This window comes from Cavia porcellus, unplaced genomic scaffold, assembly GCF_034190915.1.
Source record: "Cavia porcellus strain 051 isolate PalLab524CR breed Dunkin Hartley unplaced genomic scaffold, mCavPor4.1 scaffold_25, whole genome shotgun sequence".
Taxonomy (NCBI): domain Eukaryota; kingdom Metazoa; phylum Chordata; class Mammalia; order Rodentia; family Caviidae; genus Cavia; species Cavia porcellus.
The window spans coordinates 24,211,283-24,236,581 of record NW_026947508.1 but is presented as its reverse complement, the minus strand read 5'-3'; the positions used below and the strand labels follow the sequence as shown (position 1 = coordinate 24,236,581).

At 54.5% G+C, this 25,299-nt stretch overlaps 1 protein-coding gene across 7 annotated transcripts in view; it reads left to right on the top strand.

Annotated features, from left to right (window-relative positions):
* The window catches only part of Col16a1 (collagen type XVI alpha 1 chain), a 48,398-nt gene extending 23,676 nt beyond the window's left edge, over window positions 1–24,722 (top strand). For 4 of the 7 annotated variants that reach the window (XM_013153874.3, XM_003471218.5, XM_063235955.1 and 1 more), the window contains 29 exons: window positions 2,732–2,785; window positions 2,991–3,023; window positions 4,612–4,728; window positions 4,811–4,852; window positions 4,945–5,031; window positions 5,833–5,877; window positions 6,729–6,773; window positions 8,417–8,470; window positions 8,967–9,020; window positions 9,517–9,570; window positions 10,956–11,000; window positions 11,109–11,162; window positions 11,386–11,421; window positions 11,804–11,866; window positions 13,606–13,677; window positions 13,873–13,926; window positions 14,783–14,827; window positions 15,070–15,114; window positions 15,361–15,414; window positions 15,778–15,831; window positions 17,916–17,966; window positions 18,317–18,406; window positions 19,814–19,849; window positions 20,811–20,855; window positions 21,882–22,070; window positions 22,409–22,475; window positions 23,198–23,374; window positions 23,528–23,605; window positions 24,360–24,722. In XM_013153874.3, coding sequence (XP_013009328.2) covers window positions 2,732–2,785; window positions 2,991–3,023; window positions 4,612–4,728; window positions 4,811–4,852; window positions 4,945–5,031; window positions 5,833–5,877; window positions 6,729–6,773; window positions 8,417–8,470; window positions 8,967–9,020; window positions 9,517–9,570; window positions 10,956–11,000; window positions 11,109–11,162; window positions 11,386–11,421; window positions 11,804–11,866; window positions 13,606–13,677; window positions 13,873–13,926; window positions 14,783–14,827; window positions 15,070–15,114; window positions 15,361–15,414; window positions 15,778–15,831; window positions 17,916–17,966; window positions 18,317–18,406; window positions 19,814–19,849; window positions 20,811–20,855; window positions 21,882–22,070; window positions 22,409–22,475; window positions 23,198–23,374; window positions 23,528–23,605; window positions 24,360–24,562 — 2,043 coding nt within the window. In that variant the 3' untranslated portion in view covers window positions 24,563–24,722. Of the gene's footprint in view, window positions 1–2,731; window positions 2,786–2,990; window positions 3,024–4,611; window positions 4,729–4,810; window positions 4,853–4,944; window positions 5,032–5,832; window positions 5,878–6,728; window positions 6,774–8,416; window positions 8,471–8,966; window positions 9,021–9,516; window positions 9,571–10,955; window positions 11,001–11,108; window positions 11,163–11,385; window positions 11,422–11,803; window positions 11,867–13,605; window positions 13,678–13,872; window positions 13,927–14,782; window positions 14,828–15,069; window positions 15,115–15,360; window positions 15,415–15,777; window positions 15,832–17,915; window positions 17,967–18,316; window positions 18,407–19,813; window positions 19,850–20,810; window positions 20,856–21,881; window positions 22,071–22,408; window positions 22,476–23,197; window positions 23,375–23,527; window positions 23,606–24,359 lie in introns of those variants that run through there. The other 3 variants (XM_063235954.1, XM_063235953.1, XM_063235956.1) reach the window with 2 other exon arrangements.
* Window positions 24,723–25,299: the final 577 nt, after the last annotated feature.

Sequence of the window (25,299 nt, the reverse complement as noted above, 5' to 3'; positions counted from 1 at the left end):
TGTGAGACTTTTTTTTTTCATTCAGTACTAGGGATGGAGCCCGGAAGCACTGAGCTACATCTCTAACCATCTTAAGTTTTATCTTGAGACAAGATCTTGCTAAATTACCCAGATTGGCCTTAAACTTGCAGTCCTCAGCCTCCCAAGTAGCATGGATAACAAGCATGTGCCACCTGTGTGGCATTTAGTTCAGGGTGTGCATTTCAGAGCCAGGCAGCCTGAATTTGAATCCCAGATTTGCTGTGGGCTCGCTGTGTGATCCTGGGCAAGATGGTTAACTTCTCTGAAGAGGGATAATTACAGCACCTGCCTTTTAGGGCTTTTTATAAGTATTTTAAAACATTAATGCATGTGAAGTGTAGAGAGCCATTCCTGGCACCTCATAAAATGCTCAGGAGGCCTTAGCTGTCATTACTACAGTGATGACTGCTGTTATTATTTTATATCCATTCTCTCATTCATTGGAGCTTTATATCAACTCTAAAAGGAAGGTGGTGTATCCCTAAATCACAACCCGGCAGGCTGATGCTCGGAGAGTTAGAGTGTCTCATCCAAGGTCACCCTGCCAGGCACTGGCAGCCCTGGACTTGGGCTTCCCTGTGCGGAGCATTTTCTGTTTCCACCCTCTGCCTTTCAGAACAGCTCCCCAGCGCTTTGCACTTGGCAGACCCCCATTTGCTGAAAGTATCCAAGCTTCCGCTCGATGCCAGGACACAGTGATCTGTCTGCAGGGGCCTTGTAGTTTGCTGGGAGAGGCTGAAAGTCATTTCAAAGTGACCCATTAACCAGTGAGAGCTGATGCAGTGCAAACCCCACCCAGCCATGGGAGGGGACCCTGGCAGGAAGGCGTGGCTGGCGGGTCTCATCTCAGGCACCACTGGTGCTGGTGCCTGAAACCAAACCCAGGTTGCTGATAACAGGAACCTGTCCATGCCAGGTGGGGTGCAGCGGGCTTTGTAGTAACTCTTATGTGGGTACAGAAACATGTCAGAAATACACAGCACTTATCTGCATAATCCCACTGACTATCATGTTTCATCTTGACCCATTATCCAGATGAGGAAACTGAGGCATAGAATGTTAAGAAATGTAACCAGTAGGTAGTCAAGCTTAGATGTCAACTCTGGGTGAACTGTTCCCTTCTACATATAGAACAGCATGTGGAGCATTTAGTTCTGAGAGAACAGGAAAAGAATCCCAGTCTCAGCCTTGAACTAGCTCACCGGAAGTGCAGATTGGGGCAGGGAGGGAATGCTGAGGAAGATAATAATAAACATGTTCAAGGCTTGTGCTAAGCCCGGCGGCACCGGGCTGGGTGCTAGAGGGAGGTGGTGGAGGCTGACTCCAGGTTGGACCCAGGCCTGGCAGGGTGTGCCCTGTACAGGGAGGGCTGCTGGGGGCTGGTGTTGTGTTCCACTGCTGGGAGCTAGGACTTGAAGGCAAGCCAGACCTCAGAGTGGGCCAAGGAAATCCTGTGCGGGGAGGAGTAGGTTGAGCAGTGGAGCGTACACTCAACACATATTTAACGCATACCTCCTCCATGTCGGGCATCAGGGATTCAAAGCGGAACCTATTCCCTGCGCCCATGGAGTATTTAATATGCAAATGTGCATTGTCAGTCTGCAGGGGGAACCTCAAAGCTGGATGGCACACATTTAATACGAGCATGCTGGGTTTCCCAGCCTCTGTACTGAGCTCCTTCAGTCTGTCTCCATCGAAGCCTCACTACAAACAACCCCTGAGCCCTCTTTTACAAATAAGGAAACTGAGACACAGAATTTGCCCCTCTGTGTGCACCAGTAACCCGCCAGTGGTCATTAGGAGTCAGGATTTGCACATGGATGTGACTGATAGCAAGCATCCCGAGTTTCAGAGATGCCTTTCCAAGGATGATCCTCAAACAGTAGGGACGAGAGGGAAGGAAGTTATTGAGCCCCACTCTGAATCTCAGCTCTGTGCCTGCCCAACTTGCGACCTTTGGCAAATTATTTACCCTCTCTTAGTTCCTTATTTTGTTTCTAAAATGGAGATAAAAGGCTTAGTGCACAGCTGGGCATGGCGCTACATACCTGTAATCTCAGACACTGTGGAGGCTGAGGCAGGAGGATTGCAAGTTTGAAGCCAGCCTGCGCAACTTAATGAAAACTGTCTCAAAATTTTAAAAGGGCTGGGGTTGTAGCCCAGAGGTAGAGTGCTTGTGTATTATGTGTAAGGTCCTGGGTATAATCATTAGCACGCATATACAGAAATGTCTAGTTCACCGAGATGACTGTGGTGATTAAAATGAGAAAATGAAGAAAAATTGCTTAGGATAGAAAGAAACAGCAGTTACTAGATGGTAGACTCTGCCCAAGTCTGTCCTCCTGCCACATGGGTGAAACACTCCCTGTGGGGACTGGTCACCCTCTGGGCCTTCTTGGTTTCTCCTCCAAACTGTCTGGGAACTTTTTTTTTTTTGGTCTTTTTTTTTTTTTTTTTTTTTTTTTTTTTATCAGTACCAGGGATCGAACTCACGACCGCCTGCTTGCAAGGCAGGTGCTTATGCCGTTGAGCTAAACCCCCAGCCCCTGTCTGGGAACTTTTGAGCTATAGAAGAGATGGCAGGCTGGTGCTGGCCAGGGCTCTTGGCTCTGCACGTTGGGGAGAAGAGGCAGCAGTGATGAGGCGGGACCAGGGAGGCTGCAGGGTGAGAGGGGGGAGTCTACTCACGTGTGTCTCCTCTTGGCTGCAGGGACTGCCTGGAATTGACGGTCTGCCAGGACAGCCTGGGCTCACTGCAGAAGTGGTAGGTACCAGCCAACACACCGTCCACCTCCCCGTGCCCCTTTCCAGGGCTCCTCTGGCCACCCAGCCCCTTTAGCTGTGTGTGGGGTCCCTCTTCTCTCCTGCTGTGGTGTGGGAGAAGTCCAGGGGGCCTGATGCTCTCCAAGGCTGTTCCTGATCCGACAGCCCCCCCCACCTGCTGGAGCCCACACTGCCATCTTTTGCAGGGCTCCTTACCCATCGAGCGGCAGCTCCTGAAGGTGAGAGGGCTGGGGAGGTGATTGGAACTGGTGGGGTTTTCTCTGAAGGGCGTCTTCCCAGCGAGTACTCAGCTGTGGGCCCCTCACAGAGAGCAACAGATTGAGCTCGCTGGTTCCCTGTTGCGGGGAATGTGCCTTCCAAGCATCTGTCTAAGAGGGCCTGGTTGATGCCTGGTTTGTAGCAGATCCTCAGGCAATGTGTGCTGAATGCGTGCTTAAAGGAACCCTGTGAAAATCCCCCCTCTCCTGGCCCAGGCTAGTCAGTGTCCTAGACATCCCACTACCCCTCGGGCCTTGGCTGGGGCAGAGTGTGGGGGCTGCCTGCCCTGCCCCTTCTCTGAACTGCAGATATCTCCAGAAGCAGCCGGAGGAGTGGTCAGGTCAGCCTCCTGGCAGCAGCTACGCACTGGATCCAAGTGGGGCTGTGGCATTAAGATCCCTGGCTCTTCTCTTCTAGGCTCTGTTGAGCCTGGGCTCCCCCATACCCTGACCTTGGGCCATGATTATGTGACTCCAAATCCAGGATTTGACATTGCTTCTTGTAAAATTTCACTTGCTGGCTTCCTAATGGAGTGCTCCACAAAGGAACTCCCCTGGGAGCTGAGTGTACCCTTAGACAGTCAGATGATAGCATCAGGGGTGCTGCCCAGGAGTCCCAGTCCCAGCTGCATCCACAACCCAGCAGAAGCACTGGCATGGCCATGGACAGACGGAGCCAACCCGGCTCCCACCAACCTAGACATAGACTTCTTTAGAGGGTCAGCTTTCTCACAGTCTGGACAGCGCTTGAGATAACCTGCCTTCCAGCCCTGAGGACTGAATGTGGTAATGCTCAGAGACCTATTATGACAGCCGGCCTCCTGGGGGCCACATAAATGATTACTGTTACCTTTGGGTGTCACAGTGAATAGGGAAGGGGAGACCTGGGCTCCCACCTGGGATCCCTGAACACCACATCCTGCCACAGACAAACTCCGGAGCCCAGAGTCTTCATAAACTGTGGACTGGTTCTCTTGGGTGGGTTTGAGTTTGGAAGAGAGCACTGATGTCTTCCATCACATTCTCAGAGACTGTGAGCCAGAGCAAGTGGAAGCCTGGGGGAAGAAGCGTGGTGGGCTCGGTGACCTGGGGAGCCCGTGACAGTCATGCTGCTCTGGCACCAGAGGCCAGGCCCAGCCCACAGGGTGTCCTCGAAGGGCCCAGCGCCTCCAGCAGCTGTGTCCCTGGCTCCCTTGAGCCACAGACCTGGCTTCCAAGCCAGCCCTTGCCGCCTCACTCCTGGTGGCTTGTCCTCCCAGTGGGCGCAGGTTGCAGAAGCAGCGGGGACAGATGGTCCCTCCGCGGGCCCCTCCACCTCCTCCCACACGCCTGTCTGGCCCCACCAGAGCTTCTTCCTGGAGGGAAGTCAAAGCCAAATGTTGGAACTGGGTCCCCTGAGGATGGAGCAAAGCTGCCACAGGGCTGAGGCTGGGGGGGGGGGGGTTCCAGGCAGGACGCCCTGGCCTCCTGCTGTGTTGGGCTTTCCCTGTTGGGCCCATCCTCACCGGCTCTGACCTAGGTCCCAATGCTCTCCCTGTTCCTTTCCTAGAGTATCTGTGGGGACTGTGTCCAGGACCAGATGACCAACCCATCATCCCTCCAAGAAAAGGGAGAGAAGCGAGACCAGGCCGTATCTGGAGTGCCAGGCCTTGACAGTTGTGCCCGGGTAGGGACTGGGTTGGGGTACCCAGGCGATGCTGGGTCTCCCTGGCTGCCTCTTCTGACATGGCCTCTCTTGTCCTCTGCAGTGCTTCTTGCAGCGGGAGCGCCCGAGAGCCGAGGAGGCCAGGGTCAGTGAGCCCTCTCCTTACCTGCCATCCTTCCGCCTCATCTTGGAAAGAGGCCCCATCTGCTCACTGTCACATCTCTGTCCCCACTCCAGGGAGACAACATGGAGAAAGATTCTGACTGTGTTGAGAGCCCTGGCCTGCCTGGTCCTCCAGGGCTTCCAGGCCAGAGAGGAGAAGAGGTGAGACCAGGGAGGGGGCCCCCATCTGGGCAGGGCCAAGGTACCCAGGGTTCCCCCAAGGCCTAGAGATCTTCCAGGACCACCCAACACCTCACGGGGCTCAGAGCACCTCACTGCCTGGCCTCCCCTGGTTCTCTGGACACTTGTCCCTTGCCGTTTCCTCTGCCTGCAAGGTTCTTCTCAGGGCCCATTCCTGCACACCTTCTGAGATGGGGGTCACACGGCACCTTCTCAGCAAGACCTTCCTGGACACCCTCTCTAAAATGAAATCCTCAGCCAGGTGCATGCCTGTGATCCCAGCACTCTGGGAGGCTGAGACAGGAGGATCACAAGTTCAAATCCTGCCTGCAAACGTTAGGGAGAACCTGTCTCCAAAAATACAAACCTTTCACTAATATCAGAACCCCTGGGTCCCTAGCTGCATCATACTTTTAACTTAATATGCTGTGTATTTACTTCCTTCAAAAACATTCCACAAGTATCAACTAGGTACCAACTAAGTGCCAGCCCTGTTCTATTTGCCACTGTCCACCTTGCCTCTGGAATCTAAGTGCTACTACAAGGCAGGGATTTATATAGCTTTATTTATAGCTGTGTTTCCAGCCCCTGGACCAATGCCCAGCACATAATAACTGCTCAATAAATGTTAGATGACTGAATGAACTAAATGAAAGGCCATTTTAGCATCCGCTAAATGGTCCTGCTTTGACACCGGCTGCCTGCTGTTGCGTTTGGCCTTGCTGTTACCAGGGCTCTTTGGGGCTCCAGCTTCTTCATTTACTGTCCTTGGCTTCCTTACAGGGTCCACCTGGCATGAGGGGCTCCCCAGGTCCTCCGGGCCCTATTGTAAGTATCAGTGGTTCCCTGACTTGCTTGAGAGGCTTTCAAAGGGGCTCTGATACTCACACTCCATTTTGCTGCTTTGTCCCCAAGAAGCTGGGCAGGGCAGGAAGGGAGAGCTTCCATTTCCCCATGAGAGCATCTTTGGAGACTGGTCTTCTAGCCCTGGTCCCCTGGAACCGCCCTGCTCTGCCTGCGTCCCTGCTTAGGCCAGGCCCCCAAGGGCACATCTTTACCTCCACTTTATTGCCGAGTTTGTTTTACACGAGTCCAGGTTGCCTAGGCAGCCAGGCAGGTGTGTGGTCTTCTGGCCAGAACTCTTCCTGCCCCTACAAGGGGCAAGTGTCCTGACGGAGCTGGGACCATCTCTGGGGCAAGACTACGAAGACCAGAGCCGGGCATCTACCCTGGAGTTCTCTGCGGTGTTCGTAAGGCAGGAAAAGAGAAGGGACTAGAAAGATGGGAAGAACTGGCCATGTGTTCTTTGGAGAAAAATGTCTGGTGGGAGCCTTCTTGGAGCCCAAAAGCCATTACACGGAGGGCGCGTGGAGCCCAGGTTGCTGGGAAGACAGGCAGTACCACAAGGACCCGGCTCCCGCTCCAGACTCAGGAAGCCTGGGGACGGTTTTTGACTCTGGCCTTGTTTGCATCTCTGCTGATGGAGGAGCCATTCTTCCAGCTGCCAAGGGGAGGAGCAGTTTTGTTCTGGGCCGGGGAGGTCAGCAAGTCTCTTTAGCTGCCTTGAAACACTCCCAAGTCCTCCTCTCCCCCACAGCTCCCAGTCTTAGACTGTGCTCCCCTGGCCATCCCAGGGTGACTGTGCTCGTGAGATGTGACCTGCCTGTTTCTCCCACCAGGGCCCCCCAGGTTTTCCTGGTGCTGTTGGCTCCCCCGGATTGCCCGTAAGAACCTAGCGCTGCTGACTTCCCCTCCCCCGCCAGCAAGGTCTCTGTGGCTTTTGCTTGTGTCCCTACCTGTGGTGCCCTCACACCCCTCCTCTGTGTTCGATGTCCCCTGCAGGCACGGTAGCTAACGACACAGGTTCCCGGTGGCTTGGATATCCTGGCCCCTTCCTGTTCCCTCTCCCTCTCCCTCTCCTCCCCCATCTCTGGATTTCACCTGTTTCCCTGCCTTCCCTCTCACAGTCCCATGCTCTCCCTGCAAGTCCTCCTGGCCCTGGACTGTTTTACCTTCGTGTTTCAGCTGGGGCCTCTGAGTCCCTTTATTCCTCTCTTCTCACTTCTGCCCCCTGCTTCTCACCACCTGCCGTGTGCACTGAAGATTTCAGCAAAGTGGTTCTTGGGGCCCTGCCAGGCACCTGGCCCCGAGCCCGGCAGAGATGCCAGAGCGTCAGGGCTTCACACTGCAGGCTGGCCGGGGTTTGCCGCCCTGCTGCTTAGCAGGGCTGTCCAGAGGCACTCGGGTTTGAAGGCAGCCCTGCCCGCCCCTTCCCTGTGTCCCCGAGGAAACCCTCCGCTCCCTGCTCTTCCCCCCTCTTCCTTGGCTCCAATCTGGGCTCACTCCAAGGCTGGCCATGTGGTACCAGCTAGTGGCCTTTCTGGGTGTTGAGGGGCCTCGCCCCTCTGTGGCCAGTGTCTTGGCCTTTGCTCCTTCTGCCAGGTGTCGTTAATTGCTCTGCCTTCCTTGTCGCCGTCGCAGGTGTGTTAAAGTCACCCCCACCCTCATCCTCGCTCCGTCCGGGTCACGGCAGCAGCTAACCTCCTGTGTGTCACACTCCTGTGTGTGCTCCCGGGGCCTGGCTCCTCCCCTCCCAGGCCTGGCGTTGGAGGCTCGTGGAGCACGGCCCCTCCTTGTCACAGTTCCATCTGTCCCCACGTCCTCATCTCTGGCCGGGCCTTGTCTGTTTTTGCTTGCTTGGGTGAAGGGGCCATCTGTCCGTCTAGCCATCTGTCTCGTGTCATGAAAAGTTTGGGCGCCGTGTCTTGAGGGCAGAGGGAGAAGGTGGTAGAAAAGGTGTGACAAATCTACAAAGGCCAGGGTGAGGAACAAGGTGTGGGGCTCCAGCTCTGATTGCAAGGAGTACCCCTTCCGCAACACTAAGTGACAGGGATTGCCCCGGAGGGAACCCTCCGTGTCGCTACCCTACATCCCTAAAAGGAGGTGATTTGGGGCTCGGGTGGGACTTGGACAGGTAAGTGTTGGGCATCTGGTGATACGCTTTGGTGGGGACCATCCATCCGGGGACACCCCTCCTGACCGTCACCCCTATGAAGGAGCACACATCTTATTCGTACCCTCCCAATGGTACACCCGAGACTTCCACCAGGTATTGTACCATGACAGTCACTTAGGAGGCATCCTCTCCGAGCCACCCAGTCAGCGCACATCTCTGTAGCTACCTGTCTTGAGGGGTTATGCTCATGAAAGGCTCCCATATGGGGCGTCGTCTTCCAGAGCACACCCCACACAGTCCCAGCCTTGCTAGGGCCACTGGAGGCCTCTGCCTGTGCCTAGCGTGAGAGAGACGAGGAGCAGGGGAGCCAGGGGCCTTTCTCTGCAGTTTCTCATGGTTTTTCTCTCCAAGGGCCTTCAAGGAGATCGAGGCCTCAGGGGCCTGACAGGGGACAAAGGGGAGCCGGTAAGAAGAGGCAGTGGGGGCTGGAGAAGGATGGGGAGCCCTGGGGAGACAGGTTGGGCTCTGGGGTGGCAGTGAGTCGGAGGTGGGAAGTGGGTGTTTGGTTTTGAAACTCTTGGCCGCTCAGCTCTGGCACCCTTGGTGTGGGAGTCCTCGTACCTCTCAGCCTCAAAGAAGCCCAGTCCCCGTGTGAAGCCAAAGCCTGGTCCCCCGTGCACCCCTCAGCCTGCAGTATCCAGTGTACTCCTCCCCTCTCTGCCCACTCTGGGCCTCCCAGGGTTCTGGGCAGCCTGGGTCTTGCCACCCAGCCCCGGTCTCAGGTGATACACCGAGGAGCCTGGGCTGCCGGGAAATGGCCAAAAGTGGTAACTGTCCCCAGGTGGGTGGGCACACATGGGTCAGCAGCTGCAGACATTGTGGCGTTGGCCACCCTTTTGCCCAGGGAGGATGGAGTATAAATACCAAAGGGCTAACCCATCGTGTCTACCTTTCTTCACAGGGTCCTCCTGGACAGCCTGGCTACCCAGGTGCCATGGGCCCCCCAGGACTGCCGGTGAGTAGGGGATCCTTGTTCCAGGGGTCCTAAAGGCTTGGGGTGGTAGACAGGCATCTCTCAGCAGGTTCCTCCTTTCCAGCCAACTGTGGGCCCCTCTGCAGGATTTGGCCCTGCCACTGCCTTGGGGCCAGACCCCTAGGGAACACTGTGAACTCCGGTCATGGCAGGGGCTGCCTCGGGGTATCGGGGAGGCTGGGAGAATGGAGGCCCCTGGAAGGCACCACCCTCATGGGAGAGTTGGTGGGGCAGGCTGTGTCCCCAGATTCCACTGAGGGTCCCAGAGACAGGCAGGAGGCCACAGGGGCACTACCTCTCCTGCCTGGCTGTCTTCCCCGGTGCCCTGGGCCTCTGGGTACCAGTCTGGGTGCCAACTGCAGGCTCCACCCCTCACATTAGCACCAACTGAGCAGGCCAGGAGACTAATTTTGCTCTCTCTCTCTCTCTCTCTCTCTCTCTCTTTCCCTTTCTCTCTCTCTCTTTCTCGGATTGTCAGGGCATCAAGGGGGAGCGAGGCTATGCGGGGCCGGCAGGAGAGAAGGGAGAGCCGGTGAGTCCAGTCACAGCGCTCAGCTCAGCTTGCGGGGGCGGGAAGAAAAGCTTCAAAGACGCTGCCTCCGACAGCCACCACTGTGAGCGAGCCAGAGATTTTCCTAGCAGCCTATGAGCCTGTGAGGAGGAGCCGTGACCCTGCCGCCCCTGCCCCCCGAGTTGCTCCAGCTGCGTCTCAGCGCAGGCTGGTGGCTGCGGAGGCGGAGGCTGTGAGGAGAATCCCAGCAGGTCGCATGCAGGCTGGATGCTGGCGTCAGCTGGCCGGCTCTTCCTTCTGCTGCCAAGACAGCCCGGCCAGGGCTGGCCTAAAGAGCGCCAGGGCCTGGGCCTCCCCCCCAGCTACCCTTCCCAGAGGCCCCACGCTGAGTGCTGCAGCTGGGGGCTGCTATCACATGAGGACCATCGGTATGGCCTGTAGTAAGCTAATAGTGGGGCCTGGCCAGGTCTGGTGACAAATCTCAGAACTAGGAGCAGCCTAACTGGGACCAGAGTCTTTTACTTTTCCGCCTCACGAATTTCCCCCAGGCCTCAATGGGATCCAGCAAACTGTCACACTTTTATCAAATAACAAAGGTTTCTCATGGCCTGCTGGGTGTCAAGCTCCCTTGGGAGGATCCTGCCAAGAGTCCAGCAGGCAACTATAGCATGCAGTCACGCAGACATGATGAGAGAGAGGGGACACACAGGGCAGGGGAAACGGCTGCAGCAGCCTGGAGACAGAGGACAGGGCCAGGGGGTCCTCGGAGGAGGCAGCATTTGAACTGAGACCTGAATGGCAGGACGAGGGAGCCCTCAGTTGTGTGTACTGAGGAATTCCCTGAGGGAGAGGCCAGGGGTGGGGCACTGCAGGCCCAGCTGAGGCCGCGTAATGATTCAGTACGGTTCCAGGAGACCTAGAAGGGTGGCGAATGTGGGCTGTCTTGGTGGGGGGCAGGTAGCCATTCAAAGGCCAGGGGGTGGGAACATACATGGCGTGTGGAGGGTAGGCAGTCCCTTCACGGGGCACAACAGAAGTGAGGGAAGTGAAGCAGGATGGTGCCAGATGATGGCCCCTCAAAACCCAGCACTGACAGAAAGTGTGTCCCTCATTCACTTGGCAGAGGAGAGCCAGGGAAGGTTTTTGAACAAGGGAGTGACATAATCAGAAATATGCTTCAGGAAGAGAAGGGGACAGCCATTTGTCAGCTGGCTTGGTGAGCTGGGAGGTGGCAGGACCAGTTAGCAGGCTGGCTCCACAGCTCAAGCCAGAGACAGAGGGGGAAGCCCCACAGGACCAAGCAGAGTCTTTCCATCTCAGCTGGTCTCCCACCGAGAGTCCTGACCTTCCCCATCCCACCTCTTAGCTCCCCCAGAGTAACTAATTCTGCTTCTTTTCATCCTCAGGGCCCCCCAGGATCTGACGGCCTCCCAGGTTCCCCAGGGCCAGCGGTAAGTGAGAGGGCATGGGGAGAAGTGGACATGGATTCCTTGGTTCCTCTCTGGGGCCTGAGCACAGCACGACTGGGTTCCAGCTGTATTCTTCTCTTGTGGCGACAGGGTCCCCAAGGGGAGCGAGGACCCCAAGGGAAATCCGGTGAGAAGGGTGACCAGGTGAGTGACTGGGCCCTGGCTGGGCAGAGGCAGGGAAGGGACGGGTCTTTCTCTCTGAGGTCACCAGCTCTAAACCATTCCCCCGACCCTGGAACTGTAGGCTCCTGGCCTGCTGGCCCGTGGGCTTCAGACTTGAAGCTGCCTCATTTTGTCATTCTTTCCACCTGGGCAGCCAGGCAAAGAGAAGGTGGCACAGCAAACTGTCCTTTGCTTTCTCCCCTAGGGCTTCCAAGGCCAGCCAGGTTTTCCAGGCCCACCGGTGAGTGAGGGAGGACACAAGGCCACTCTGTCTGATGTTCTGTCTCTGTCTCTGTCTCTGTCTCTGTCTCTGTCTCTCTCTCTCTCTCTCTCTCTCTCTCTCTCTCTCTCTCTCTCTCTCTCGGGAGGGGATGGGCCTGGGGAGAGGTGGGAAGACCAGGAGAGGAGCAGCCTGGGTGGTCAGGCCTGATTTCCCTGGCAGACCTGGAGAGCTGACCTCCCCGGTGGACCCAGCTGGCCAGGCAGGCGTAGCGCGCCTGGGTGGTGTTTCTAGGAAGTCCAAAGCTGTGTGTTAACAGTGAAACACACGCACGCACAGGAGGAAGAGACCGAGTGCCTCCCACCCCCACCCGTTTTCATTCCTGCCTGCTTTGTTGACACAGGGTCCTCCTGGATTCCCAGGCAAAACTGGAGCACCTGGCCCTCCTGGCCCCCAGGCAGAGAAGGTGAGTAAGACCCCAAACTGGCCAAGGTCACAGATCTGAGCCATGCAGCTCCCATCCCCCACTGGGAAATTCCGACTGTACCAAGGCTGGTCAGTGACTGCAGGATGGCACCAGGGACCATGGTGGACCAGTGGTTCCTAGGTGGCCCTTGGTTCAGGGTCCTGCTGGCACTAAGCAGCCCCAGGCTGCCATTTAGTGGGAGGGGAGAAAGGTGGGTGGAGGACAGGGTGGGCAGATGAGTGGTAGAGACAGGTGACTAGGCCTTGGCCAGCTTCTCAGGGGGGCAGCAAGGAGCACAAGGACATAGGGAAGCACTGAGACCAGGAACCCCAAGAGAGGATGCCCACCCAGAGGGGAAGCAGGTCTCCCTCTCAGGCAGCCACGTTTAAACTTGCAAAGGCCTGGAGAGGGCATGTATGACCTGGAAGTAAGGGTGGGGAGGGACAGCAGCCTGGAGAGGCCCCCACCAGCTGCCCCAGGACACTATCATATACCATGTTAGCAGCCCACCTCCCGGGCCCTCACCGCCTCCGGAGCACAGTCATAGTTGGAAGTTCGGGCAGCTCCCTTCACCTCCCTTCACTGAGGAAGACCCTTCTCCGCCCCTGCGCGTCATTGCAGAGAATCCCAAACTGCCGGTTCTCCTTCGGGACACTCAGTGGAGCTGATTTGGCTGGGGATGTGCTGACCCCTCCTGGTGGTTTGTGGCATTGCAGGGCCCCAGAGTTTTTCCGGTCCAGGCCTCACTGCCACACCCACGGCTACCCACCCAGGCCAGCCGCTGTCGCCTGGGGGCTGAGGGCGGGGTGGGGAATGTTCAGCAGCCCAACCCGCTCAGCCTCTTGCCACCCACTCCTCTCCTCCGGTAAACATTCCAGTCCACACGCCTGTTCTCATCACTCTCCTGCTTTGAGCTTTCGGTAACTCCCCAGTGTTTTCAATTTTATTTTATAGCCTTTCACACATAAAAGATTATGTAAAACCTCAATCTGTAAAACAGATACAAGTGGAGCCCCTCTGGCTGAGTGGAGTTTCACCTCCTGGATCTCCACTTCTACTCCCAGCCTCGAGGCTCTCATAGGTGCTCTCTGGGCTCGGAGTGCAATGTGAAACCCCTAGTCCACCTGATAAAGCTTTGCACTCAGGACCCTTCTCAATCAGGCTCCACCTCTTCCAGCCCCTGCCCCACCAAGGACATGGCCCCAAAGCCCTGGCCGTGTAGGCTTGTGACCACTTGCAAAGCTTTATCCTTCTCCTAGGTGCCCTCTGACAGGCCCCTTCCTCCTGCCGTCCAGTCCCACGCATCTGTCCATCAGGGTCTTTCCTGAGCCCTGGCTGTTGTGAGCACCTCCCTCCTCCCAGCCGTAGTCCCTTCTTGTGGAGTGTGGGGACTGTTGCCTTGCCCTGGGTGGTGGCCTGTAGCTCTTGCTAGACTGAGAGCTCCTGAAAGACGAGGGCCTCTCTCCTTTTTTCCCTGTGGGCCTCAATGCCCATATTACATGGCCTGTGATCTGAATGGCCCCGTCCCCTTCCACAAAGCAGTGAGGTAAGGAGTTGCTTTGCAGATGAAGGCCTGCTCTTGGGCATAGAGTGTATGCAATATATCAGTTAGGTCAGGATGGAACTGGAGCTAGGAGCCAGATGCCCTGATTGCCAGGGGACCGCAGAACCCCTGGACCAGGGCCATCTTTAAGGCAGGGGCAAGGCTGTAATGACTTTGTTGGGGTACTGATTTCCAGGGCAGTGAAGGAATTCGAGGACCAACAGGCTTGCCTGGTCCCCCTGGGCCACCAGGACCTCCTGGGATCCAGGTGAGTGTGTGCCGTCTCCACCCAGTAAACCAGGCTGTGTGTGTGTGTGTGTGTGTGTGTGTGTGTGTGTGTGTGTGTGTTTGTATTCTCTGGAGGAAGACAAGAGTTGGGTGAGTGGTGGAGAGAATGGGGGGACTGAGTGGGGTCTCCCACCTGGGGTCTGGCACAGCGTGAGATGCCCTTCTCCCGCTGCAGGGCCCTGCAGGGCTGGAAGGCCTGGATGGGAAGGATGGCAAGCCCGGTGTGAGGGTAAGATGGTAGCCAGGAGGGCAGCCTCCTTCCTCTCCTCTTTCCTCCAAAGAACAGAGTCAAGAGAGCCCCCAATAAAAGGAATTAAAAGACCTCTCATGTCCACCGTCCCCTTAAGCTGTCTCCTGCTGTAACCCCCTCCCTGTTGGCACCAGAGCCCCTAGGCTTCTCAGTCCTAGTGCCCTTATACAAGTTAGCTGGGCCTCACCAAAGGCAGGACAGTGACAGGGACGCGTTTATTTTAGGAAACTCAGGCAGTGAAAGAAACCAGACTATGCTACAGAAAGGATCAGACTGCAGGCTGTGGTGGCAGCCACCTGTAATCCTCGCTATTCAGGAGGCTGAAGCAGGAGGCTCATGACTTTCAAAGCAGCCTGGCCAACTTAGTGACCCCCAGCCTCAAATAAAAAAGACTGTAGCTCAGTGACAAAGTACTTGGCTAGCATAGAAGAAGCCCTCGGTTAAATCCTCAGTAATGTTTAAGAAAAACAGGAGGGAGGAATCAGACTACAGACATGGGCAGTCTTGAGCAAGCCCTGGTTCCTCGGGTCAGGTTTTGCTGGAGAATCTGAAAGGATGAGACCATAGCAAAAACTGAATATTAAGAGCAAGCCCGTTCTATACTTAAAAGGAGGGAAACAGAGGCTTAGGTTGCTGCTGCTTCACTCGGGGTCTGCTGCCAGTCAGAGGGCACACCAGGCTCCTGTCTCCCCCTCTGCCCCCCCATCCCCCCGCGACATTCCTGCCATCCTGGGGTGGTTGGGAGGGGCTGGGCAAGAGGAGGCAAAGCTGTGATGAGTGGGTTGGATTCAGACTGAAGCAAGCTCTTGTTGTAATGTCCCATCTCTTTCCCTAGGGAGACCCTGGTCCTCCTGGCCCCCCTGGTCTCATGGGACCCCCTGTAAGTTGAGCCACAGAGGTAAACTGAGCTACAGGAAGGAGTTGGGGGGCTCTGAGGCCTCCAGGCTGAGCAGCCACAGTCTCTGCCTAGAAGGGCGGGGCAGCTCAAACCCTCCAGAACCTTCTGTACCAAGCTTCGACTTGGATTGGTTCCATTTGTTTAAACTGAGGAACGAAGTGGGGCGGGGGGAGGCGGCTTTGGCTGATCTGAAAGATCTGTTAGCTCTCTGCTTCTCCTCCCAGGGTTTCAAGGGGAAAACAGGACATCCTGGCCTCCCAGGACCCAAGGTAAGCGTGTTTTCTCTGCTATCCTGATGCCTGACCCCTGACAGACATGGAAGCCCACCCTAGGCAGAGGTGCTACATGACGTCCTAAGGCCTCTGAGGCCTGGCAGACTAGGTCAGGGTTTTGCCATCTACCAGCCTGAGGGTACTGGGAGTCTGTGGCCAAAGCCAGAACAGGTGGCAGCGCCCCTCTGCTAAGGGTTGACTTGGGCGCGCATTACCCTCTCAGGCTACCCGTCTCTCTTCCAGGGTGACTGTGGCAAGCCAGGGCCCCCTGGCAGCAGTGGCCGGCCAGGTGCAGAGGTAAGGCCTACTGATTTGTGCATGCTGCTATTATGAGACTGTGGGCTTAGCTGAGGCTGAGATGCAGCTGCTTCCTTCCACTCACTGCCAAAGCAGCCGCCTTCTCTCCTCAGCCTTCTGAGGCCAAGTTGTACCCAACACTGGACACCTCAAACCTCCTAAACTTGTCCAGGCTTCTGGGTCACTCAACCTTGAAGGCAGGGCCTGGCCTTCTTAGTCCTGCAAGGCTTGTGTTAAAGGCCAGAGTCCCGCCTGGATCCTACGGCCACTGGTGTCCTCCTTTGCTCGGCCCTTTCCCACCTAGCAGCTTCATGTGTGTCTGTGTCAGTGTGTGTCACCTCTTTCTTTTTCTGGCTCCTACAGGGTGAGCCTGGTGCCATGGGACCCCAGGGACGACCGGGCTCTCCTGGCCACATTGTAAGTAAACTGTTTTTGTCCCTGCCTCTCAGAGAGTTAGGATTCTCTTGCAGTGGAGGGGGGTGGACAAGCCTATGACTGGCCTGGAAGCACCAGCCCCAGGAGCAGCTCTGGCTATGCAGAGATACAGGGGGCTTTGGACTCACCCAGCTCAGTATTCCCCTAGCTTTCCACCACCCTCTTCCTTTCTGGGCACATGCAAGTTCACATGTCAGACAAAGGGCATTCAGCTAATCAACAAATAATTATTGAGCACCTGCTCCATACCAGGCACTGTCCCAAGCATTGGGTGACAGTAATGAGCAAGAAAGACCAAGTCTCCTAATCTCATGGAGCACTGGCAGGGACACAGCAAACAAATTAACTTGGAAACATCAGGCCGTGATATGCTGTCATGGAGGGGGCATCAGGAGGTGGTGATAGAGGAAATCTGGCTGGGTGAGTGGCATCTGCCCTAGGCCTGCATAAAAGGAGGAAATAACTATTGAGCAGCCGGAGTCCCAGGCAGAGGGGCGGCTGACTCAGAGAACCAAGGGCCAAGGCAGCGAGGAGCTTGGAGGGCTTGAAGGACCCCAAGAAGGTCAGCACGGCTGGAGTATAGTTTTAAAAAGACACAAGGACACAAGTGGGACCAGAGAGCTGAGCTTAGACAAGGGCTGAGGGGATGCTGGAGGCCCTCACAGGGCAGGTCAGGAAGGTGGGGAGGGCAGGCACAGGAAAGTGGTGGAGGGAGAGCTCAGGGAAGCTCGGAATGTGCCTGGAGGTAGAGGACTTGCTAATGACCTGAGCTGGGGCAGGGGCAGGGGCAGGGGCACTGGTAGAGGAATCAGAAATGATGCTTGCGCCTGCATTTGGCTTGGGCATCTGGGTAAGTAGGTGGTGTGTTTACTGCAATAGTGTGGCTTGAAGAGAACGTTTATTAAGCAATAATGAATTTCCCATCTACTTTACTCATCAGGAACACAGACGACTGCCAATTGGTGCCTTTGATCAGTGTGACGGCACCAAGCTGATAGGGCTCTGGAGAAAGTGAATGCCCTAGCATTTTATTGCAGCCCTATCTGGGCTGGCAGCATAATTTTCAGGAGGTTTTTGGAAATGTTAAAAATAGCTCATGACCAAAAAAAAAAAAAAAAAAAAGGAATTCTTTAAGTCTCTATTACCCTTTTTATGCATCTCAAGGGGTAGCGCCCAGCCTACTCACATTATACATGAAAAGAGTTGCACATTCTCAAGCAGTGGCTCAGTGGAGAATCCTTGGGGGCTAGGATAAAGGGGTGCAGGATTCCTCCTCTCACACCTGCCTATCTAGCTAAAGTGCCCTGATGTGTGGTGATCTCAGTGCTGGACATTTCTACCCAAGAGTCTCAGATGAGTAGGACACAGATTTTGGCTTCTGGAACTTTCCATCTGGGTGTGTGAATAAACATGCTCTGAGAGAGAACTGAGTGCCTTGGGAGGCAGAAAGAGTGTCACTGACCAAGGAGGTGGCATTCGAACTGTGCTGCGGCAACGATGTGGGCCATCAGAGATAGGGCAGTCCTAGCACTGGCATTCTGGGGTCCTGGAGAGCCACTGCACCCCAGAACCAGGATTGGTGAGGCACCAACAGACTGGGGATAGGACCAGAGCTCTGAGTGGACATTATGCTTGGTGCTGAGCCCCTGGCCTTCCCTGCAGGCCCTGGTTCTTGGTCTTCCCACCTCTGCAGAGCAGCAGGAAGTGGATTTGGTCATCTGTAGGGAAGGAGGGGTTTCAGAAACCCTGGCTCAGTAATTGGTTCTCTCAGGCCTTTGCTCTCTGTGCTTGGCCTCTGCCTGGAGCTCCCATTCTCTGCCCTCACACAGCCCCAGGTGCACCATTCTGTGGACTCTGGAGGGTCTTGTGTGCTCAGGTCTCCCAGGCCTCTGGTGTGGGCACAGATCTTTCTGGCCAAAGCTCATGTGCAAAAGCAGGAAGGAAAGAAGGATTTCAGGGAGAGGACGCAGTTGGTGGAGTTTAGGATCTGCTCCAGCTGCCAGCCTCTTTCCCCAGGGGCTTATCATTACAGCCTGTTTCCACCCCACTGACTCTCTGCTCTGTAGGGGCCTCCGGGGCCTCCAGGCCAGCCTGGTCCAGCTGGGATCTCTGCGGTGGTGAGTTACACTTCCCCCTCCTGCTCCCTTCCAGGAGCGCTGCCCTGCTCTGCAGTGGGCTCCTTGGGGGGGTGGGTGGAGACAGAGGGAGGGAGAATAGCAGGTCTCCATCTCCCTCCTCCTCTGATGTCAGCCTTGCTGTCTCCAATGAGCCTCCTTCCAGGATGTGGCGAAGGATGCCCGTGAGGGTTGGGCCATTCCAGGACCCTGCTGCATGTTCAGGCAGCGTCAACCCACTCCTGTAGGGCCTGGGAGGTGGGGGCACAGTGCCTGGTATACGATGGAGTGTCTCTATCTAGCTGTGTGGAACCCAGTACTTTCCCCACCCCATCAGTCTTCCTATTCCCTAGGGCCTGAAAGGAGAGCGAGGAGCTTCTGGAGAAAGGGGCCCAGCAGGTATTCCAGGCCAGCCCGGCCCACCTGGACACCCTGGTCCCCCGGTAAGGTCCCACAGCCTCCAGCACAACCCAGGGGAAGGGTCAGCTAGCTTTGCCAGTTGGGTATAGCACTGCGGACCTGGCCTCCAGGGAAGGAGAGAGTGGAATAGGACGGGACGGCAGCACAGGAGGACCAGGTGTGGTTGGAGAGACAGACCCACAAGCCGCTGCCATGCCACTTGCACACAAGGTCACTGCCTCTGCCAATGCTAAGTGTCAAAGGAGACTCAGACCCTGTTCTGCCCTGTCCTGCCCAAGAGAACTTGTCGGTAATCATAGAAAGTCTAAAAATGTCAGGAAACCAGAAATGCAGTGTTATGCTATAGCTTTCTGAGCTCCTCAGAAACCATGACGTGGTCTCAGCCCACGTTTAGCACTAAGAGCAATGCTGTCTTGACCACTCACCAGTGCTGCTTGGTGAACGAAGTACTTGATGTGCATTTGCCTTTGTACTTCCACTTCTTTTGGGGGATTGATTGTCCCCATTTTAGATGAGGAAAGCCAGGCTCAGCAAGGCTGAGTAGGTTGTTCAGAGCTTGTAAGTGGAAGAGAAGTGACTTGTTCCCTAGCCTGCTTGGTTCCACAATTTGACTTCTTAACCGGTCTGCAAAATTACCTCTTTCAAAAGCTCCCCACAAGTGAACCATATCAAGTGGAATTGATTGCTAGTCTCAAGAAGGAAAAATCTCCTGGGTAAGCCCAGGCAGGGCCCCAAGTTTCCTAGCCCCATCAGGGTGCTTTCTACCAAGTAGACTTTCCTGTGGGGAGAGAAGCAGTGACCCTGGGGCTGGTGGTTTGGGATGGGGTGAATGATTCCAGTTGCTGTCAGGGTGGTCACCCAGCCAATGTGCCAGGAAGGCCTAGAGCCACTGCTCATACTTACTCTAAGTACTAAGTACCTACTAAGTGCCTACTAAGTACCCTGGACGGATTGCTCCTATGCTGTCCAGGGAAGTGGCATTTGAGCTGTGCTCAGAGGAAGGATGTGCACCATCAGGAGACAGGTCCTTAGGAGCCTCCAGAGCCCCCCAGAGGCATCTTGCCATACAGTCATAGATTCCTCTTCCCAGCAGCCCTCCAGAAGAGGACTGGGCTAGAAGGTAGCCCCTCCTTTCCTGGAGAGGAAGTTGGCTCAGGCACATCTCAGCAAATCCTACCAAGTCAGAGGCTCACAGTTCCTGTGTTACTTCCACACTGTGCAGGGTGCCAGCCAGGATCCCAAGCAAAGAGGCCCAGTGTCCTTTCCTGGCAGAACTCGAGGGAACTGTCAATATGGGCTTAGGGAGTGGGAGTATGGGTTGTCTGAGGGTGAGGGCTGGTAGAACAGGGAACTGGACACGCCTGGTGGTCTGAGGAATGTGAGGCTGAGCGGGTCATAGCTCACACATCTCCATTGCTCTCTATCCCCAGGGTGAACCTGGTATGGACGGTGCCACTGGCAAAGAGGTACTGTGGTCGCTGGTCTCCTTTTTGCTTGGGGATAATTTTTAATCCTTGTCAGGCCCTGGCCCCATTGAGCTGCCCTCTGTGCACAGACCATCTTGGGGTAGGATCTGTATCCATAGCTCCCAATATCTGTGAGGGCAACCAACCTCAAATTGAAAATGTTTAAAAAAATTGTAAGGGGCTGGGGATTTAGCTCAGCGGCATACGCACCTGCCTTGCAAGCAAGCAGTTGTGAGTTTGATCCCCGGTACCGATAAAAATGAAAAAGACAAAAAAAAATTGTATTTGTACAGAACATATACAGACTTTTTTCCTTATCATCATCTTCTAAACAATATAGTAACACAAATACAGTAGAATTTACGTTGTATTAGGTAACGTATTCAATCTAGAGATGACTTAGAATATACCAGAAGATTTGCACAGGTTATATGCAAATACTATACCATGTTAAGCAAAGGACTTAAGCACCCACAGACTTGGGGTTCCATGCCAGTCCTGTGCCCTGAGGATACTGAGGCAGGACTGTGTGTAGGAAACTGGTAACCCATTGCTCCAGGAAAGGAACTGGAGACAAGGGTAGCAGTATGGCTTGTTCCATAATCTGTTTTCCCCACTTTGCACCCAGTCAAAAAGAGAACAAACTCCAAACAAACATTCCTTGGGCACCAACTCATGCCAGACTCGCCACCATTCTAGACCGGCCTCTTATTCTGGTTTCATCTATGATGAGGGACCCAGCCAACATATTCAAAGAAGGCCATGCTTCCAGGGACATCATTCTGCCTTCCAGCTGTCACCTCTTTGTTGGCAGGAGGCTGGCATCCTCTCTCACAGCCCGGCTGGATCCAGCAGAGGGGCCTGGGGCTAACAAGGGTGGTCTTTTCACTGTATCTACCTCTTGCCCAGAGGCCTTAGAGATGCTGCCCAGACTCAACTCGTGACTGTTACTTTATTCTAGGGACCTCCTGGAAAACAGGGACTGCATGGATTTCCTGGTCCGAAGGTAAGTCAGGCACTGTCTGGGCGGGAGAGGACATGTTGATGGAGTAGACCCAGCTCTGAGATAGGATAGTAGCTCCAGTAGACGGGATGAAGGGGAACAGAGTTTGGGGCAGCCTTGTCCCTGAATACACCTCACTTAAGGTTCTTAACTCTGCTTGGGGAATAGAAATCCTTTTTTTTCATTCCCCAGGCATTTTTGGCCCTTGCTGCCATTCCAGGCCTCTGTCTAGGCCTCAGGGAAACAGAGGTCTCTGAACAATAGTGCTCCCTGAGTCCCGTCCCCCTGACACTAAAGTAGGGCAAGGTTTACAGAAGACTGTACACAGTACTTTGGCATCTCTGAGGAGGAGCGTACTCAACTCTGCCTGGGGAGGGTGAGGGAGGAAGATTGTATAAAAGCAAGACCAGTCAGGCACAGTGGTCCACCCCTGTCATCCCAGCACTTTGAGAGGCTGAGGCTGAAGATTGCTAGTATGAACCCAGCTTGGGCAACTCATCAAGACCATGTCTCAAAATAAAAAAATAAAAGGACTAGCTCAGTGTAAAACCCATGGGTTCAATCCCCAGTACTGCAAACCACAAAACCAGGAACACTTCAACCAGAGGAGGAGCATGCTGGGTAGATGTGGGGAGGAGCTTCCAGGCAGGGAGGACTCTGACAGCATGGCAGAATCAGAATTATAAGCAGGGTGGGCTGGTTGGCTGGAAGTGGGGGAGGCAGGGAGGTGAGGTTGAGAAACTGATGACCAGGACCATGGTCTTGCGTGCCTGGCAAGGAATTGGGCCTTTATTCTTTGGGCACATGGGAACCACCAGGTTTCTAACAGGGAGTAACAACAGGAGCCCTGTCACCTAGGAGACCAGCTCTGATGGCAGTGAGGCTGGGTGGCCTGTAGCATGGTGGTTACGGTTCAGGAGAGACGGAGACTTGATGGAGCACAGAGAGGAAGGGGTCAACTGCTGAGACATCATGACATGAATTTGATAGCATTTGGTGATGTTGGACTGTGACTTCTTGTCCTTGAAGGGTGATACAGGGCCTGCAGGACAGAAAGGCCAGGCAGGAGAGAAGGGGAGATCTGGCATGCCAGGCGGACCCGGCAAGAGTGGCTCCATGGGCCCTGTTGGGCCACCAGGTCCTGCAGGAGAGAGAGGCCACCCTGGATCCCCGGGGCCCCCAGGGAACCCTGGATTGCCTGGTGTTCCCGGCTCTATGGTAAGAGGAGGCTGGCAGCCACGAACATGTGCGGTGGAATATGGGTCATTTTTAAAGTTCCTGCTCACATTCTGCAGAAGCAAGCATAACTCCAGGACAGGCCGCTCTTAGCTGTGTGGGGAGGTGGGGGTTATGGGATCTTCTCCCCAGCAGACTGTTCTTCAGCATGAGATGCTTTGTACCATTTGGAAGCAGGTAGGACTTTGGATCAAGAAATCATGGGCAGCTCCTGGGACTTTTGGCCGCCTCCCCATCCTTTATTTCCATAAAATATGTTCCTAGGGGAAAGCACCCAGCTTGGAAGTACAATTGAGGCAGGTTTTCTTCTCTTTCCTCAGGGAGACTTGGTGAATTATGATGAAATCAAGAGGTTCATCAGACAAGAGATGATAAAGATGTTTGATGGTAATTGGCAGCTGGCTGGGTGGCAGTGGGTGCTGCATGCTTTTCCCAGCTATTTCTCCACCCAGGCCTGGCCTCCTTTGCCTTAAAACTTCAGTGTCCTCCCCCTCCCACACCACACTTACAAGCGGGTGGGGGTGGCAAGCATATGTTCAATTATCCATCAACCCTTCCTTGTCACCCGCTCTGTTCAGAGATAAAATGATTCCCTCCTGCCCTCCCAAGCAAAGGAGGCTGACAAGAAAATTGATCTCGCATAAGCCTGCATGGAGTGCACTCTGCAGAGGGCCCAGCAGCAGCTAGAAAGTGGCTGCTGCTAGGGTTTGTTTAAAGCTTTGCTTTTCCCCGTTGCGTGTTTGCTCATCAATGCTGCTGTGCTGGGACCTGGGAGAAGTGTGGCCCCTGTCCTGGAGCAGTTGGGCACCCTGCTTGGGAAGGAGACCTTGGGTGCCAATCAATGCAGCCTGGACTTTATTCCAGAGCCAGTAGCAAAGCAATGAAAGATGTTAAAGAAGAGAGATGCCAAAATAAGATCCATGCTTCCAGAAGCTCTCCAAGGAAAGCCATGTAGAGACCAGGACACCTCTTAGGAGACCAGTCTCTGTGTTTCTTGTCCAGATGTCCTTTGAAAAGAGGCTGTTCCATGCCAGTGGCAGGTCTGCAGCATCTGTAGTCACTCTGAGTCCATGGAGCACCCCATGAACTGTCCTTGTCCTTTCTTACAGATAGGATGGCTTACTACACTTCCAGGATGCAGTTCCCTATGGAGATGGCTGCAGCTCCAGGGCGGCCAGGGCCCCCAGGGAAGGATGGTGCTCCGGGCCGGCCAGGTGCTCCAGGATCGCCTGGGCTCCCTGGTCAGATTGGCAGAGAAGGACGGCAAGGTTTACCAGGAATGAGAGGTAGCTCTGCCTTCTTGCTCCTAAGGGGGCATGTGTACCTCTTGGTGGCTGGCCTGAGAACTACGTGCAGGTTGGGAATATGGTATTTGTATGTGTGTCTTTTTCATTTTTCTATTCAGGGATAAGATTCATATTTTTTTCTTATTGTGCCAGGATTACCTGGAACCAAAGGTGAAAAGGGGGACATTGGTGTTGGCATTGCAGGAGAAAATGGTCTCCCTGGCCCCCCAGGTATGAAGATTCTACATTTGAGACCCTGCATCTAGATCAGCAGAGACCACCTGTCTTATTTTCTTTGGATGCCATAGTTGTATAGAACTCCAAATGACTACGGTATAGGTCAACCAACACCATCACAGTAATGTTTCTGTATCAAGGCTCTCTGCTAGGGCTTGGAGGCAGTGGTGGGGAAGATCCATTACTCACCCTCAGTCCTAAGCTGGGCTAGTGGGATGCAGTAAGAGAGAGCTGCATGTGGTCAAGGCCAGTAACCTGAGTTCGGGTCCTGCTTGGCATCTTCCTGGCTGTGTAGTCAGGCTAAGGCTTAAGGTCACTTAAGCCTTTGGGGGTCACTCTCTGAAATGCTGTGTGGCAATGTATCTTTAAAGAGGATGGCCAAAGCTTGATGGGCTGGCTCTGAGGCCCCACTTGACTACTCACCTGATACGCAACCTCTGTGAACCTGTGTTCTCATCCTCAAAATTAGATGATAGTACTTTTCTAGGGGGATTTTGTAGAGTCAGTGACAAATGCATAGAAAACACCCAGCCCCATGCCTGGCAAACAGACGCTGTCAGTAAAACCTGCCAGTAGTATGATCATCACTGTTAGGTCAGTGTGAGGATCAGATCCAGTCTTCATGAAAATATGTTGTAACTTGAAAAATATGCATCAAATGTAAAGTATTATTTACCATAACCATCATTTCTTCTTTGCATATTATCTGGGTCTCCTGATTTCTCTTTTATGACTCTCCCCTCCCTAGGTCCTCAAGGGCCTCCTGGATATGGAAAGATGGGTGCAACAGGACCAATGGGCCAGCAAGGCATTCCTGGCATCCCTGGTCCCCCGGGTCCTGCAGGCCAGCCAGGGAAGGCGGGTCACTGCAACCCCTCGGACTGCTTTGCAGCCATGCCAATGGAGGAGCAGTACCCATCCATCAAAAACGTGAAGGGGCCTTTTGGCTGAAATGGCCACTTCCCTTGAGATGAAGGACTCCATTCGGAATAAATGACCAAAGATTATAGGACTCCGTGATGGGTTATGAATGTTTGTGTTGTTAATGTTGTTGTTATTTTTAATTGCTGTTAATATTTTTTTAACAATAAAGAAAGAAAACTATCTGCAATCCCACTTCCCATGCATCCCCCTGGTGCTGCAGTCACATCTCCCTGGCATCTTCCTTTTTCCATTAGGTCTCATGTAGGTTCTTCTTTATCTGCAGTCAGTCATGGCAATTGTGGGGTGTTGCTGCATAGGATGCACCACCACCACCACCACCCACCCAGCTTCCATCTTCACATGTTTCTGATTCATCTTTCTGTTTTCTGAGCCCATTTTCTGTCCTCTATTGTGCACTTGCCACAAGTTAGGGAAGGGATATCACTCAGCCTCTCAAATGAAGCAAAAGCAGTTTTGAACACCTTCCTTTCAGCTCCCAGTGTTTGGTACCCTCACCCACACTGCCCACCTCACTTCACTTCCTATGACCCAAAGCCAATTTGGCGTACCCCTTGGGAGATGCCACCCAGTGCTAAGGTGTGTTCACCAGCCTGGAAGTCCGTTCAAGCATTCAGACTCTTCTCGATGCTCCAGTAATTCTGTGATTAGAAAACCAGTGCAAACAAGAGGAAAGAGAGGCTCCAGCCCCTGCCTAGGCAACCAGGGAATGCTTCTCTGGTAAATGAGATAGAACCCTCTGCCTG